Raw genomic sequence first — 17982 nt, forward strand, 5'->3', positions numbered from 1 at the left:
ACTGTCAACACTTAATATTTAAAAGGTATGAACAAATAAAATTTTAAAATGGCATGAAGGGCTACATATTGAATTATTTGCTCTCTAAAATAGGTATATACTTTAAAATAAGAAAATAAGGTGCTTTTTTTGTCAAAATTCTATTTTATAAACATTTCTAATGACAACTGTTCATGAAGTTTTAGATTTATACTTCACTGACTGTTTTAGCCCTCATCTCCACTCCATGTTTATTTAATACAGAGTGGAAGCATCTGCTGATATTCCTTCATTTACTTTGTTCATATTATTTCTCTCATACTTCTCTCTGCCAAATATTGCAGTGTCTTGGGGTCATCATAGAAAGCTATAGATGAGCCCCTCTGGATCTAAGCAGCTAAGCATCATCCTAACCTATTTAGAAGTTCACAGGAATACACTAGTGAAAAATCCGGCTGCAAGAAACTTAATTCAAGCAGGGCTCTCAACAACGCTTCAAAATCAACTGGAGTTTCCATTAAAACCCTCTATCTCCTAAGTCTCTGTATTTTTCTCTAAAGTTCTTATTTAGTCTTGGTCAAGCCTGTACTTGAGGACCTCAGGCTTTCTTTCCCAGTAAGGAAATTGGTGCAGCTGAAATGCTGTGTGTACTTCATGGAACTGGTTCAATAAGCTGTTCTGTCAGATGCTGCACAGAGTATTCCAGTTGTAAGTCATTTGTTGCGCAGAGGAAAAGCTCCAGGTATAGTAAATCATTCTTGGCCTCTGCAAATATACAAGCACATATATTGTAAACTGTTTTAAGGTTCCTTGACTGTTTCCATCTATAGCAGCTTAGATATGATCTTCCACATTTCACCCTCTAAGTAAACTTCAAAAAGCCTGACCCTCTTTTGTCCCATGAAATCTGAGCTACCTATCACCATCAAAAGGCATCTGGGATTCATCTTATCTTTTCCACTGGTTTGTTGATTAATAGCAATTGTGTGGAATGGGATCTAACATGGCAAAACTCTGTGGATCTTATGAATTACCATAGGGTCAAATAGGAGGTCAAGCTAAACGAAAAAAACAAATAAATGTGAGGAAGCAAATGAAGCTGTAGCAATATGGCCAGCATTAGGTGCTTAAGTGAAGATGAAACTCCTGTGTTTATTTTCAAATAGGTTTCATACCTCAAAGGAGTTTCTGATCATCTTTAAAATTACACATATCTTCATTGCAGAGGAGGAAATCTTGACCCAATAGGATGAATGGAGATTATAGGTATCCATCACGGCTTCAGTCTTTCAGGAATATCTCATGAGCCTTCACAAGCTAAAGGCCATGTAGCAGCTGTCTAGGACTCACAGAGTTAGAGGAACAGTTGTTTCCTATTCAGTGGAAATTTTCTTCCCTAAAAAGTCTTAATGAATAAGAAGCTTGAAGATAAATGGGCTTAGACAAGACTTTCAAGATGATTAGTTCTTTCTGATTCTTCAAGGAGTGCAGTGACAATGGTTCCTCATGCCTGCAGGGGCCCATAGATACTTTCAAAAAGAAAACAAAACCGGTAAAATTTAAGTATAACACCAAAGCTGGAGCAACATGAAGCAGAAATGTAGTGCTTTTTTGGACAGATACCAGTGCTCTAAGCCAAACACAGGCCATACAGATGTGGTTAGCAAAATACCCTGCAGAACTACATAACCCATGCAAAGATATGCTACACCACTACACTGACTTGGTCCATAACTTATGATTGTCTCAAAGTGTGGGCATACTCTTGCCTATCAGTCTGCTATGCAAATAGACAAACTACATACTGTTAGGTAGCTTCCAGGATGAGACCCTTAGGTGGAGTAGAATGTAACTTCACTCATGTCAATGAAGCAGTGCTAGCTGGCAGCTCTGAAGGTTACCCTTCCACCAAGACTCATGCATATATGGAAAACATGCTCATTTTTTTAATTTTTTTCTTTTTTCTTTTTTTTTTCCTTTTTGTCTGACTTTCGTTTTTCTGACTTTCTCCAGTCTGTGAGCCAGCACTGCAGAAATGAGGCACAGGAAAACTGCCTCAAAACAGCAAAGCTCCTATATAGAGGTGTGTGAAGTGTTTAGAAGAAAATAGAAATTTACTGCTTGAACAAATACGCAAAAAAACACTGGCTTTGTCTTATCTGTTATTTCAGCAACTAGAATATTCATTTATAGATTGTAAGCTTATATCTCTCTTTCATTATATAATTGCACAAACAGGTTCTGATCACTACTGACATATAATACAAACAATAAATTGTGAATCTAAAAAGGAAAAAAAAATGGAAAGAAATTAATAAGTACTGCCAAGTTCTATACAGTTTCTACTTTTTCAGTCTCAGTGACCTGTGTCTAATGATAGGTAATATTCGGATGATGGGTATTTTTTTAATATTGTCCGTTGGTGTAAAAAAATATATATATTACAGAGGTTATGCAGGTGCTATGGGTGTAGCTGCAAGTACATGTGCTCTCTTAACTGAAAGGAAATCTGCCCCCTTGAGGGAAAGGGATCTTTAAGGCCTTCAGATAGATTTAGGACTTGGAATTTCAGCAGGAGTGAAGTGGTGGGCCAGGCTGTGACCCTTTTTCGTATCTGTGTGCCAACAGAAGTATGTATGTCTGCATTTCTGACTGCTTGAATGTATTCTTCAAATGGCTTCAAGTTTCACATGAAAACTTTTTTAAACACAAGGTCTACTATATAAATCCATTGTTTTATTTTGATCATGGTATCAAAGACTGGAAGTATTTAACATCAGTCCTGGTCACCTGCCGGGTCCTGAAAGCTTGTTATGTTGACAGTACATTTTTTTCTTTCTTTGATTTAAAAATCAAATCCAGTACAACAAACATAGTATTGAATACTGCACAAAGTAGGATTATGAACTCTTTCGGTTTTGTGCTTTACTGGGTCTTTCTGTCTTTGTAAAAATAAAGCTATTGAAAGCCAGGAAGTTTTGAAGGTAGAGCCAAGCTTGAACCAAACAAGAGGATTGGCTTGGATCTCCGAAGCAAGCCTAAGCCAAGCCAACAGACCTGACTGTGTTCATTTATGGACAGAAAAAATCAAAAAAGTTTATGCACCAAAGATTTTGCGGCAGGAAATTTGGCTACAGTGTTCCTCTGTGCCTTTCTCTTCTCTATTTGAAAATAGAGCTAAAAAAGATCCTGGGTCAAGAGGTAACTGTCTTGTTCATTCTGTTTAAAAGCAGAACATAAAGACCACTTTTCCTCTAGTTAACAGCCATAGAGGAATAATGAATTTCCCACATAATTTTCTGCTCTCTCCACTCTGTGCTGCTGTCCATAGTTTGTCTCATGTCAACAGGTTGCCCAGATCAGAAAAAGGACCTGGTTGCCTCACAGTTTTCCTAGAGATTTTAAAATCAAACTTAAATACGTTCAGCATCTATTTTATTTTTCTTGTTTTTTCTTCTTTTCTAATCTTCCATAACATATGATTAGAAAAACTGCCTATTGTCTAAGTCCTCCAGCACTAAAATCCCAGTTATGAGCTTGTACTTTCAACCTCCACTTTCAGGAAGGATCAGTGAGCTCTTTGATCAGTGAGCTCTCCTCAAAAATCAGGATTATTGCTCTTTGATACGTATTTTTCTACAGGAAGATTTAGCGCAAAATTTTTTTTTTTATTTATTTATATTCTCTTTTATGCCTTGTCCATTTAACCTTCTGTAGCAGGAACACTATTACCTTGTACTTAGACAGCAGAACTTCTGGCTGGAGCTTGACCCATTGGTTTTGGCCTGTATCACGTTCAAATACAAAGCAAATGAAATGAAAATTTGCTCTGATGGTGCAATACAAATTAGGCTTAAGACCACATTGCCACTACACGGTGAACGAGAACCTGGATTGGTTATCGTGGGTTTGAGCCAAAGGTATACAGATAAAAAATTCATAGCCAAGATTTTGACAATTTATATCCAAAGGAGACTTGGAAAGCTCAATTGTTAAGACAGGCTTTATTTTAGACTTTAGTGCTAAACAACGATCCTTCAATATCATAAAGCATCATGCAGCCCCCATGCCAGTTGTATCGAAAGCTGTAATAGTCTGCCCTATTAGAAACAAGCAGAAAAGTGTTAATGAATGAAGGTGTAGAAAAAGGTCTGAAAAATAGAGGTGCTTATTTAAATCTCAGAAGAGATATTTTGTCTGAGTAGCAGCAAGACTTTCCTAGCTTGGAGTATAAGAAAACCTGTGAATAAAGTTGTCACTAATAATACTTGAATGTCTATAGGATGAAGTAGTTTGAGGACAGAGAATACAAACATCTTAAAAGGATATTGTCTAGTTATGTGGTTGTATATACATAAAAATACTTCCCTATCAAGTTTATAATAGACGTCTATGATTCTCTAAAAAGAAAAAGAATGTTACAGTCCTCAAGCAAAGTTTATGACAGGTATTCATTTCACCTCATATTTGACCAGGTATCACTGAGGAACAGATTTCCTTACAGCAGCAAGGTGGAGGACTATGGGACTTTAATAATCTGAGGCAGCCATATTGCCAGCATTTACTTTCTTATCACAGTTCTCATCCTCTTAATGCTTTTGTTAAAGCTTACCTTCTCTATTACTGTAATTACGTAAGAAATTCTGGTTACTTTAAAAAAAAAAACCCAACAATTAATCTCTAGTCTGCGTAATTGCTTGTACAGGAAATCTTGAAATACTGTTCTTCAAGGATCAAAAAATAGAAAAGAAATAAAAAGAACTCATGTTTATTTTGCCTGAAGCCTTATGATTTTGAAACTCATCTTGCTCTCTTGAGAGCTTGACTCATGGTTTTCAATGCTAAATGATGGCAAGAAAGTGTGTGTGGGCAAGAAGGGACCTGGACAAGCTGGAGAGTTGGGCAGGGAGAAACTTGATGAAATACAACGAGGGAAAGTGTAGAGTCCTGCATCTGGGCAGGAACAACCCCAGGTTCCAGTATAGGTTGGGGAACGACCTGTTAGAGAGTAGTGTAGGGGAGAGGGACCTGGGGGTCCTAGTGGGCGGCAGGATGACCATGAGCCAACACTGTGCCCTTGTGGCCAAGAAGGCCAATGGCATCCTAGGGTGTATTAGAAGGGGGGTGGTCAGTAGGTCGAGAGAGGTCCTCCTTCCCCTCTACTCTGCCCTGGTGAGACTGCATCTGGAATATTGTGTCCAGTTCTGGGCCCCTCAGTTCAAGAAGGACAGGGACCTGCTGGAGAGAGTCCAGCACAGGGCAACTAAGATGATTAAGGGAGTGGAGCATCTCCCTTATGAGGAAAGGCTGAGGGAGCTGGGTCTCTATAGTTTGGAGAAGAGGAGACTGCGGGGGGACCTTATTAGTGTATATAAATATATAAAGGGGGAGTGTCATGAGGATGGAGCCAGGCTCTTCTCAATGGCAAACAATGATAGGACAAGGGGTAATGGGTATAAACTGGAACACAAGAGGTTCCACTTAAACTTGAGAAGAAACTTCTTCTCAGTGAGGGTGACAGAACACTGGAACAGGCTGCCCAGGGCGGTTGTGGAGTCTCCTTCTCTGGAGACATTCAAAACCCGCCTGGACACATTCCTGTGTAACCTTATCTAGGTGTTCCTGCTCTGGCAGGGGGATTGGACTAGATGATCTTTTGAGGTCCCTTCCAATCTCTAACATACTGTGATACTGTGATACATTCTCTTCAACAAGAGACTTTACGCAATATGAGTGGTCTTTATTTTTTGTATCAGGTGTACTGGGTTCAGAGTAGGATTTATATGTCTCACAAACCTCCTGAAGGATTAACAAAGGGGCTTTTTAATGGTCTTCCCAGTAAAATAATAGTAAGTTGCTAGTTATTCAAGTTATGAAAACTTAGGTTAAAGAAATGCAAACATGTATCACATTTTCTAGTTCTTATTACCCTACCAACTGATGAAGCAAAAAAAGAAAAAAAAAAGCTAGTGAGGAGAGCTCAAATAAACAAACAATTAAATAATGTAATTCTTTTTTCTTTCTCTTCAATCGCAGAGGAAAATTTGTCTGGAAAAGACTGGCTGTGCACACACACTTCTCCACATATGTGCACAAGTGGAAAGAGATTCAGCAAGAGCACGACAGGGCTGTGGTTAAGACACCTATAGTTCATTGCAACTGGCTGTCCCAAAACAGACGTGCTGATCTTTTCCTCTTTCTTTTCTTCAGGACTGTCCACCAGAAGCAGGTGATTTTCGTGCCCAGCAGTGCTCTGCTCACAATGACGTCAAGTACCAGGGACAGTTTTATGAATGGCTTCCTGTCTCCAATGACCTCGACAACCCATGCTCTCTGAAGTGCCAGGCCAAAGGAACTGCTCTTGTTGTGGAGCTGGCACCAAAGGTTCTGGATGGGACCCGATGCTACACTGAATCACTGGACATGTGCATCAGTGGCTTGTGCCAAGTAAGGAGAGAAGCCCTACCCTAAAGCCTCATGACTCCTCCCCTCAGATCTCTCATGCACCTACTCTCCTTCTTCATACTCATATCATTTTAGCATCTTCATTTTAATTATCTGTTTTCATTCTCTTAAGTTGACTTCTATCTTGTTTGGAAGAGGTGTACAAATTCAAAAGATATTTTCTCATTTTATGCTGTTTCTTTGGGGCTTTTGTTTGTTTGTTTGTTTTGGGGTTTTTTTGTTTTCTTTTTTTTTGAAGAAAGTATTATCAGGTTTTGTATTATCAGCAGCAGATCTCATTTGAAAGCACCATAAGAAAATAATGGGTTAGTTTTTAGTTTGGATATACCAAAGTTTCGTAAGTCTATGAAATAATATTATCTTTGAGGATTATTGCTCCCTTCAAGTCCCAAACCACACAGCAGAAGATGAAGTACTAAACTATGAAGCTGGAAAATCTGCTATTGATTTGCCATAGGATTAAACAAGCTGCTATATGTCTTTAGGCCTCAGCTTCCCTGTTTGCTGAAAACTTCACAGTGAATGGAGATCTGCTCATCATTCAACCAATTCATTTGCATCCTAATTTGTTTCTATATAGCCTTTGTGCTTTTAGTTATATTTTGCTACTCTTTTGAACCTATCTACATCAGAGTTTAATCTTCTGAACTACATGTAGTTGTTGATGGAGGGAAGGAAATTTGCATCATCTCTTTTTAATACTGAACACAGCAGAATATCAGAAAAGGTTGAGTCTAGATTCATGTTTTAGTGCCCTGTCTCCTTCCCATCTATGTAGACTTGATGTGGTTTTGGCCTTCTATTGTATTTTCAGCCACTTTATATACGTTTGGAAGCTTTTCTCCCTCTTTCTCTTCTCTTTGATTTTTTGTTCTGAGCCAGAAGCAGTCCTGCAGTAAATGAAGCAGAGTAGACAGTTACTGGGGCTTATCTCACTTGTGATCTGAAGAAAGCAATCATCTAGACCTCTTGACCTCAGGCAAGTGCACAAGTATCCCAAAATTCTGGATTGCCTAATGAGCCAGTCTAATTATAGCTATAATAGCAGGATTAGATCCAATGATAAAAAAGTTGGTCGTTTCTAAGAAGATCTTTAAGTAAGTTTGCTACTACAAAAAGGTAGTTCAGGATTGGAAAAAACACTTTTGTTTCTTCTTCCAAAACTGTCCATCTTTCTCTATTGCATTCTTTCAATTTTACTTGTTGCTAGTTAAAGACAGACACATACCAGAAATGCCCATCTTAATGTCTACCATTTATGATGAAATATTCCTCTTTACACATCTACTACCAAATACTACTAGAGGTAATTTTTAACTTTTCTAATTCATCAGTTCTCAAAGACTGAACTGCATAGTGAGTTCAAGTCAGTTAATAATAAACTTAGTTTCTTTAGCAACCTTTTACAGAGAGTGAAAAGTACCTGTAACAAAAGCAGTCAGTCTATGGACCCCAATATACTATGGACAGAGTATGAAAACCACTGATCTAAAAAAAAAAAAAGTGAGAAAGGATGATTTCATAAAGTGCAATGGCTTGCTACAGCATCTTTGTATTTGAAGTCAGCATGGCAATAGAATTGTAGCCAACAATACTCAGCTGAATTTTGAAAGCTATTGTTTATATCAAACCTAGGCAGTGAATGCATTGAATATTTTGCCAGGAGTGTATTGACGATAGTTTCTTACAGCTTCTTCACAATAAAACATTTTTTTCAAACATTAGCATTAAGTTTTGTTGCTTACAATTTTGGTATTACTTATTTGCTGTTATAAATCTGTGATAGGTAAAGAAATTGTCAGTTGAGAATCAGCAATTCTAAAAATATTTTTAATGCAAACTTTTCTGCAGTGAAGATATATTTTGTTAAGTGATTTTTGCCACTGTGTAGTTACCAAATTATTATGTTCTCTCTATATATACTTGTATGTCTATATATATACACACGTGTGTGCTTCCAGTTTTTTTTCATGAGGAATAAAAGCTACACTAGCTGGTGCATAATGTCAGAAAAGTGGGAAAAACCTGCTCTCGTTTAAATAGATGATTGTGCTATATTGTCTGTCTGTCATGATTTCAGCACTGATAGTTTCTCTTCCTCCCTCCTGTCTATAAGCATTGTTGTATACATCGCTTCCTGTTTACAGCTCAGCCCAAAATATGCAACTAATCAGGTTACAGTGTCACTTAAACCTGTGTTCAGTATGTGGCTTTTGTACTCACTGGCACAGTGAACTTGCTTGATACAGGTAAAGTACAGATTTTAAAGAACATAGATTAGGTTTTCACCTCAGCAGGCTCTTAAAGTCCCATGAAAGTGCCTTCATTCCCAAATGTCTCTGTGGGATGTGCCTGGAGCACTGCTGCAGAAATTGGCCTGGGCCTATGGACATTCCTAGTCATTGCTTAGCCTGGGAGCTGATTTATTTGCATGACCACCTCATACTGCTCAGGTCAACTCTAGTTTTGACGAAGTAGGAGGCCAGGAGTCTTTCCCACTCTGTCTGAAGTCCTGGAAGCAACTGGCCTACGTTATTCCACCCTACAACACTTATTGCTCTAATATTAGAGACTATTCTTATCTGTGCTTGCCACCAGTAACACTGAGGATCACATGCTTATTTTGACAAGATCCCACTTTCGGCACTTTAATCTGTCACATTATCTAACAGTGAAAACTCTGTCAGAAACTTCCAGAAGGAGATTTTTACCTGTGTTGCTGTTTTATATTCACACAGAAGGACTGAAAGTGCCTGTCATTTGCCTGGTTGGTGGCAAAGTAGAGAATGAAAGGCCTTTGTTCTGTTAATTCTCTACGAACAGGCATCATTTGTGTTTCTACGAGTGTGTATTCACTTTCAGAAGCATTTAATCTCCCATGACAGCTTCTAAGAATGATCTTTTTCTTCTACCAAGGCTATGACAGAAGTCAGGTTAAAACGAAGGAAACCGTTACAGAATAAAAGTGTGGGTATTTACATGTTGCTGGGATTTCTGTCTCCTGTAGTTTAGCTAGTTCTGGCTCCTGTTTGTAGCTTTTCTTTTTTTTTTTTTTTTTTTTTTTTTTTTAAGTAGTAGAACACCAGAAGAAAAATGCAAGTGATGTAATAATGACTTCATTATTTAGGAAAGAAGGTGACTATTTTTCCTCAGACATGTAGAAGACATTGTAACAGGATCAGTTCTAAGTAGGCTTTCAATTTATCCCAGCCTTTTGGCATTATGATTAAAGTAGCTTTTCAGTTTCTGATGTCTTCATCAAGCTTCTTGGCCTAAATACTCAAAAAGAATAGTTCTTTTTTTTTTAGACTGTATTGAAATCTAGATGCCTTCTGGGGACATAACAGTTCAGAAAGTACTGAATTCTTGATTTCTGATGGTCAGATCCTTTCAAACTGTGTCAGGCTGAACAGCTGAACTGCTGTTTTGACTTTTTGTCTAATACTGTCCATCCTCTTCTATCTCATATTCTGTGGATAATATATTTTGATTTTGTTTTCTTGTTGATGAGTATCATTGTAATGCAATGAAAGAAGTAGCATTATGCCCAGCATATCTTTCCATCACAGAGAAAGGAGTGGGGTGGAGAACCCTATGACTCATAAATGTAATAGACAAATGTTTAAATTACCATCTTCGTGCCAGGTGCCAACATTTTTGTGGCAGACAGTGGTGAGGAAAGAGGGATATGTTTATTGTACGAAAGAATCTGCATTTGCATTATTAGACCTCCACTCCCCTGCCCGGAGCCATTAGTTTTCCGCTTTATGGTACCAAGGAGATTGGCACCACTGCACAGATATTTTGTCCTAGTCTTTCAGCAGAAACAATACCTGCTGTTACTCCCAAGTAGACAAACTGTCTATTGTGGGTATGTCTTTGACCAGCAGCACACAGAGCACCTCCCTTTGCTGGGGTGGAAAGCACATCATGATTTGGGAGCTCAGCAAAAAGAATGTATTCCAAAGAGCAGTTTGGAGACTCCCGAGAGTTCTTTTACAGTTACCATGAAGTCATCTGTGTCCACGTGTTTCCTTAGCACACCGAAAAATCTAAGGTGTGTTGAGTGGCACAGAGAATTTAGTGCTGCAAGATGTTAATATGTCCATGCTTGGCTGGGCATTTTGAGAGTGTCCTCCCTGCCCCAAACAGATGTGTTCTTCTCACTGAAGACCGTGGCAAGGCTTTCAATTACTGTGCAAATCCAGAGCAGGGGGCCCACAGGCATTTTAGCTAGTTTCCCCTGTCATCCCAAGTATCTTCTCATTGAGCCTGCATGCATTCCTCTTACACACACTGGTTAGAATACCACACAGACTAAGCAGTTTCAGCAGGGGGTTGGGGACATGCAGTCTCTCTCAAGTATTTGAGCTGTGAGTGAAGTCTGTTCCTTGATAACATAGATTATGTGACTGCCCTGAAGCACCAGCAAGTCTGTGCTGGCACTGTTAGTAGGAAAGCACTGCAGCTGCAACCCCATTGATCCAGCCGACAGAGGACAGGCTCCTGTCAACAAAAGAAGCCTGTTTGAGAAAAGGAAGCTTGTACACCCAACAGAAGAGAGGTCTGAGTGGCAGTATCAAGCATGTCATGAAGTCACCAGAGCTAAGAAAGGATCACAGTCAAATATAATGTGTCACAAGTGACAGTTAAATGCTTTTACAGTCTAGTGCTTCATCATTTAGGAGGATGGGTCCAGAGGGCAGACTTCATTAACTTTACTTTTGCTTTCTCAAGCACGTTGTTCTAAGGAAGCTGAGTGAGAGCTGCCTTGATGAGTTTTGACTTATAATGGCTTTTGCAATCACCCCCTGTTATAATATTTTCGTCTTCTACAAAACCTAGCAAATCTTTCCCCTGGCAATGCTAAGTAAGTGATTTGTTTAGACAGTATGTGTGACTTTTTGAGAAAATCAAGCATTTCAATAAAAACCTGCTATACAGCACTGACTAAAGAGATGAGGAGGTTTTGTTCTCCTCCAATCACAACATGCAAGAATAAAGCAGAAACTTTTTCTTACTCTGCCAGAATATGGACATGTGAACACAAATCCAGACAAAACCAAATAAAACTGTGAATTGGATAGGTGAATATAAATAATCACAAAAGCCTCCTTTCTTCCTCTTGTCATCTGTTTATAAACTCTTTAAATTTAATTCTGTTTAAAAGTTGCTCCTTACAGAACAGCAGCCTCTGGATTCCTGTATCGTCAGAGAGTGAACTAAATATGGCTTCGTTTCCACATCTGTGGGCTCCTATGTTGGCCCACACGATAAGTTTCTTGGTTATGTATGACTGAATCTGAAAAATTCAATCTTTTTTATGTAGGAAGATTCCTTCTAGCAAAATTTGCGTATAAGGATAGGAGTTGCATTTTTTCCACATCCAAAATTTTAACGCCTCTACAAATGCTCATTTTAAAGTTGTAGCTTTTAAATTGATTTAATTGTTTCTTTTTAAATCAAGGGTGGTTTCAGAATGAGGTTATAGTTACTCTTTTCCCTGAGGAAAACCTGAGAAATAGGAATTTCTCTTGAGTTCCTTCTGCTGCTGGGTGTTTGCTGTTTGGCTCTAGAGCTTTGGCCAAAACACTGATTCTCAATTGCGTCTGCTGTGCTAGGCGGGTGAGGCTCCATGCGGGTTTTGGTCTGGGTTTAAAAACAGTAGTAGCAGACAACCCTGTCTAGCTGGGAATGCTGGGTCTTGGGACAGATACCAAGCAGGATATGCAAGTCATTTCCAGTGGATCAGGGGTACATAAGGCAACAAGCAAAGGCAAATCACTGAGCTGGCCAGCCACATGCTTAGTGTGTTGGAAGGTGGATCTCAGTCACTCCAGTGGTTCTATTTAACAATTAAGCTACTTATCAGTGACTGAAATTTATTTACACTGCAAGTTTTGTTTGGCTCAAGTGCCAAGTGAGTACATGGATTGCACTTGTCACTGGGACTACTGTTAACAGCACAGTCACAAATTGCCTTGATGTTGTGAAAATCATCTTATGATCTTCAGTTGTAATTGCTGATTGTGGTGTGCTTTTACCTGAATTCCTTGGGACATAGGAGAGTCCTGCCCAGCTGCACAAGACTGCCTGTCACAGTACAACGTCAGCAGGCTGTGCCAAAAAAATGCTAAGGCTGTGAACTCTTGTTATAAGGTGTCAGTGAATTGAAGGGCAGATATCACTTCAGCAGGGGTTGTGAGTCCTTTCATCACAGACACCAACCCAGTTCCAATTTGCTGTACAGCTCAGAGCTTGTTCTCTCCACAGTAATTTAAGAGTACAACAGCTCTTCGTCCTGATTGTAAAACAGAATTTTGGACCCAGTTGAAAGAGTGGCTCTGATCCAAAACTTTCCTCAGCTGAGTAATGACAATCAACACAAGTCCCAGATTGAGCCCCAGATTGGTATATGTGTGAAGGGCAACTTTGTTTTTTCTCGGATTCTCAGAACTTCTTGTGTTTGAACTGCAGACGTGCCCTTTGAAAACCAGAGAGATTTATTTATAATTGGCTAGATTTGCAAGCTTGCTTTATTACATTATTTCCTGCCCAGAGTTTCTTAATACTGAATAGAAATTATTATGAAAACTTCTTACTTCAGGGCATTTCTAGGCTAGCAGGGCTGAAGCAAAACCTGTCATTGCTGGTCCAGTTTTATTTCTGGAAAAATCTGCTAAACTGAGCCAGAGTTCAAGGGGAACACATACATACGTAACATTCATGCACGCACTCAGTGAGTTAGTTCCAACTCCTGTTGTGGGACTTTTAACTTAATGCTTTTAAACTATACATGAACAGTTGCTTTGTTAACATGATGAAAGTCTTTTTTCTTGCAGTGTCCTGTAAAGATTATTTTGCAAATGTATCTCAGAGTCAGGAATATCCCTATTTTTCTGTTTTCCCAACTCATTGGCTGTCAGTGGAGTAAAAGTGTTTTGGGGGGTGGGAATCAGAGTCAGCATGAAGTGTGGGATTTCAGCCTAAAATGTAATATGGATCTTTACCTCTGAGCAGAACTGTAGTATATTATGCCAGAATACAATTCAGGCCTGTCCAAGTAGGGATTAGCTGCTATTATTCTGGCTTTTTGTTACAAACTTTTTATGCTAAACCAGTAAAAAGAATAAAAAAAAATCAGCTCATTTTAGAGATGGTAAAGAAGGTCAGGGAGTCGGTACTTATAAGTGCATTTTCTAGATTTTAATGGGGTTTGGATTAGATTGTCAGGGACCTTAGTGAAGCTGCTTCTGACGTTTTGTGTGGTAACAATCTGCAGGTCAAGCCTCTGACCACACTTCAGCAATTTGAAACTCAAAAGATCTCAGTATGGAAAGTCTGTGCTTCATTAGCCTGCTTTAAGGGGAGGAGGCTTAACATGCAATAGAAATGAGTATAAAACTGCTTACTTAAGAACATTTCTAGGCACAAGTTGTTGCAGTAATCCATTTTTTGTTCCTGTTGGGGGCTTCCTTCCCAGCCCTTTATGGATTGAAAAAGACTTCATCTCCCTAAGCCCCGCAGGATAAATTAAGATCAGGACAAGAATGCATTGGAAAAGGAAAGTTTCCATCCCACAGAAACTTCAGAATTTCAACATTGGTTCTAGTTTGAAACCAAGATGAGGAGTTGACATTTCAAAGCTTTACAGAGAGTGAGATATTCCCTAGACCTGTGATTCAAAGATGTCACTATTTTGTTTCAAACTGTGTCCACCAAACCATTACTCTGAGCTGTACATTAGAGATACAATATCCCTATTCACTCCTTTGCTTAGCAAGCTGATGAAGCATTTCCTTCTGTGGTGCTTACTTTCATGACAAGTCCTCGACCACCACGCAGTCAGATGAGTATGCCCATGGGTCAGAGTCTCAGCAGGCTTTTCTAGCTCTGCAGCATAAGCGAATCTACTTTTCCTGATACCTGGGTCTCCCCTAGAGTGTCACATCTTTGGCATCCCTGGTAACAGGCATTCCAAAACCTCCTATCTATGTTTCATGCATTTTTCAGGTGAATGCTGAAAGAAAAAATTCTGCCTTCCTGTTCCTTGCTAACTCTCTGCAGATTTCTGGGGGGATGGTGATATATTTTCACCCATATATTCATCTTTTGCAGTAGTTCTCTACAGCCTTGAAGGAAAGGTAAAATAATATAATGGAAATTATATATTCTCAACTCAGTAAAACATGTTTCTTCTGCTCATAGAGACAGAAGTTGCTATTCTCATAACTATTTTTTTCAGGAGCACTTTTATATTTCCTTTTCTGATCTTTTACTTTCATAAGGGTCCGGCCTACATGATGTTTCCCAGTAAGAGCTACTACAAAGTAATATAAGAGATTTAGAGTAGTGATTTTAATTTTAAAGAATCAATGACTCCATTGCAAACACTAGCAAGCTTTTACTAAATGTAGTTACCCCAAAAAGATGGAAGAAGTATTTCCCTACGTAGTGAAGAAAATAAAACAAAAAAATACCACCGGTGATCTTGGGAACATTTTTTATTTCAGGAGTTGATTAATTATTCCTAAGGGTTTGGGGTTTTTTTAATGAAAAAGAGCAAAAAGCTCCGCAGAAACCTTGGGGAGAAATAGGAGATTTAATTAATTTCATTAAAATTTCTAATAGCATAAAATTATCTGAGAGACTACCAAGTACAGGAAGATTAAAATGTACTTTGTTCATACCACACAAGTTTTGGTGTTCATAAGAGGTCTCCATTTTGCTCATACTTCCATTTCAGCAAAAGAAATATTTTTATACTATACACTGGCAAAAAGTGTCCAACTCAAAATGAGCAATGAACCTCAATATAACTTCCTTTCACACCTGAGATTTTCCTAGCAGTTTCCTCTACAAATTGTAACTTAGATCCAAATTACTCAATTTATAAGTTAACTTTAATCAGACTACAGCCTATGGCAACATGTTAGCTGATGATTCATAAAGTTAAAAAGGCTTTAAAGTAGTGAAGGCTGGCTTTGAAATTGGTGGCCTCATACCTGGATTTAAGATTCAACCCTTTTCGTATCCAGGCGGTTCATATGTTCTTTTCAAAATAGGCGAAGGCATACAGATTTGTATACAACTCTAGACTGAATTGCTGAGAGAAGATAAAATACGTTATGAGCAGATATGAAAGGGAATCCCAGCCTTTCCTCTGATGCCTTGGTGTGTCAGCAAGACCTTTCTCACTGTGGGTGTTAGTAAGCTGTAATATGCTGAAGGAAATAAAGCTGATTTATAGGCATTATGTCATACAGTTTTCAGATCATGCAGGTGACTTTTTTTCACATCTTGTCTATACAGAGATATTCATGACTGTTAAGGCAAACCAGTCTCTGTATACCAGCTTCTGTAGGGATATTCTTATTCAGAAAAAAACAGACCTAAATTTTACATGGTATCACTGATATGATTTATATGTCTGTACTTGGAATCTCTGTGTGGAGTAGTCACAGTCACGATAATCTTAACTTTGCTTCAGCTATCTAACTGTTATTGTAGTGGTATTTCTAATGTGATAAAATGTCTCTTGCAGTCTTGATATGACTAGCTTTACAGGGAAATGTATCATTTATGCATGACCATTACTCCCTTCACCCTCATTAATTCCCCTGGAGACATTGTAATATAATGCAGAAGCATTGAAGACTGACCTAGTTCTGACCCAGTAGAAGTGGGTAAAGTCAAAGAATTTTGATGATAGCTTTCATCAAGCCTGAAGCTAAACCTATAATGATTTTAATTAAATTTATTATACTATCAACATAACAGATAACCAAAGAAAGTGCTATTGTGCCACTAGTAAAATAATGATGTTAGAAATGGGTATTAAATTGCTAAAAGTAAACACTGGATATTAGTCAAAGCCTAAGTTTTCACAGGCAAGTGAACAGGAAGGGTCAAACCCAGAAGTACATCTCACCCTAGCAGAGATCTGCAGCTCGGCCCACTAGATTTGCACAAATAAGTAATATTGGTCTCAATATTTAAGTAGGCAAGTTACACATGCAGCTTGTATGACTCTGCATAGTAAGTACTCTATTTGCTCTTATCAGTTTCTAGGACTCAGGTCTCTGATACAACTGAAACTCACAGACGCAGAAAAATTCAAAGCTGAAATAAGCACTTTATTTAAAATTCCGTGTGTTCATATATGCTTTGGCTCAGAGTCTTAGAGCAAACTCCTCAGAAGTAGAATTTATACACAAATATTTTTTCATTACTTACTGTGCATGTCAGAATGTTAGAAAGCCTTTTATTTTCCAGTATGTATGAAGACAATTATAACATCGTATGGACTTGCTGAATTTCTTTGTTTTCAATTATGTGCAAAATTCATAACTTGGATGCAGAAATCACAGTTCAAACAAAAGGCCTACCTTTAGCACTATGCTAAATAAATTTATATTCTATTTCTTTAATTTTAAATGCATTTAATTATAAATTTATATTTTATTCTCCTTAGAACTATATTACTTTTTTTTGCAAACTGAGAAGCTGAGTTCATCTGTTCAACTTTTAAAGTTTTGAACGGAACAATTTGCATATAAGCGTAAAGCCAGTTTCAGAGCAGATAATTGCGCTTCTGACTTTCAGTTCTTTGTTTTAATCATTCCTTCCTATTTATCAGATCTTTAACAATATCAGAACACAGGCAGTGATAGTGTGGAATAAGATTATTGTCAAACATAATTAAAACCACATGGTTTTCCTAACTGCAGAGCAGGTAAAATTTCAGTGAGATCTCAGCCATGTTGCCATTTATCTGTGCTGCTCTTTATTTTTATCTATCTGTCCACTTTGTATCTCTGTTATTTATCTCAAGCATTTTTCTTTTTGAAACTATAATAAGTGAATTTTTTTTGGTGTCTGTCCAGTAAACATTCGCAATGCCCTAAAAAACAATCTCCGACAATACTCTTTTCTTTCTCTGGACTGTAAAAGCCATTGAGTACTAACCTGCTCACTATCTCACATCTGAATTCAGTTCGAACTCCCAGCCAGATTTATTCAGCCTCTTTCATTGTTAAGGCACTTTACAGCCATCTAGAGATGCCTAGAGAGAAGTTTGGTGGCAATTCGTTGCAGAGATGGATTGAGCAGTCAGTCAGTAGGTGCTCACGTTGAACTGCACATCTTTCTTTCTTGCCAGATCGTTGGCTGTGACCACCAGCTGGGAAGTGCTGTCAAGGAAGACAACTGTGGGGTCTGCAATGGTGATGGGACCACCTGCCGGCTGGTTCGAGGCCAGTATAAGTCCCAGCTCTCAGCAAATAAACGTAAGCTGTCCCTTCTGGTCAAGTGCCATCTTCCCCTCTTAGTGAAATATGCATTTCTTGCAAGCTACACTTCACCCTTTTTCATCAGTTGCATGGTCGTGGTCAGTCTGGTTGTCCCCACAGCTTCTTCTCTCATGGCTTAAATTAGGCTTGCTCAGACTACAGCTCTGGCTGTGGGGGTGGACAGAGAATGTGCCACCAATAAATTTCACATCTTGATTACCTAGTTGCTTGCAAGGAGCTGCAGAAT

General features: G+C 38.5%; 1 protein-coding gene across 1 annotated transcript in view; it reads left to right on the top strand.

Annotated features, from left to right (window-relative positions):
• The window catches only part of ADAMTSL1 (ADAMTS like 1), a gene marked incomplete at both ends in the record, with an annotated part of 432351 nt that overhangs the window by 289921 nt on the left and 124448 nt on the right, over positions 1–17982 (top strand). The window contains 2 exons of the mRNA XM_080637755.1: positions 6190–6426; positions 17606–17732. Coding sequence (XP_080493881.1) covers positions 6190–6426; positions 17606–17732 — 364 coding nt within the window. The remainder of the gene's footprint in view (positions 1–6189; positions 6427–17605; positions 17733–17982) is intronic.

The sequence above is a fragment of the Psittacula echo genome (assembly GCF_963264785.1).
Source record: "Psittacula echo genome assembly, chromosome: Z".
Classification (NCBI taxonomy): Eukaryota; Metazoa; Chordata; class Aves; order Psittaciformes; family Psittacidae; genus Psittacula; species Psittacula echo.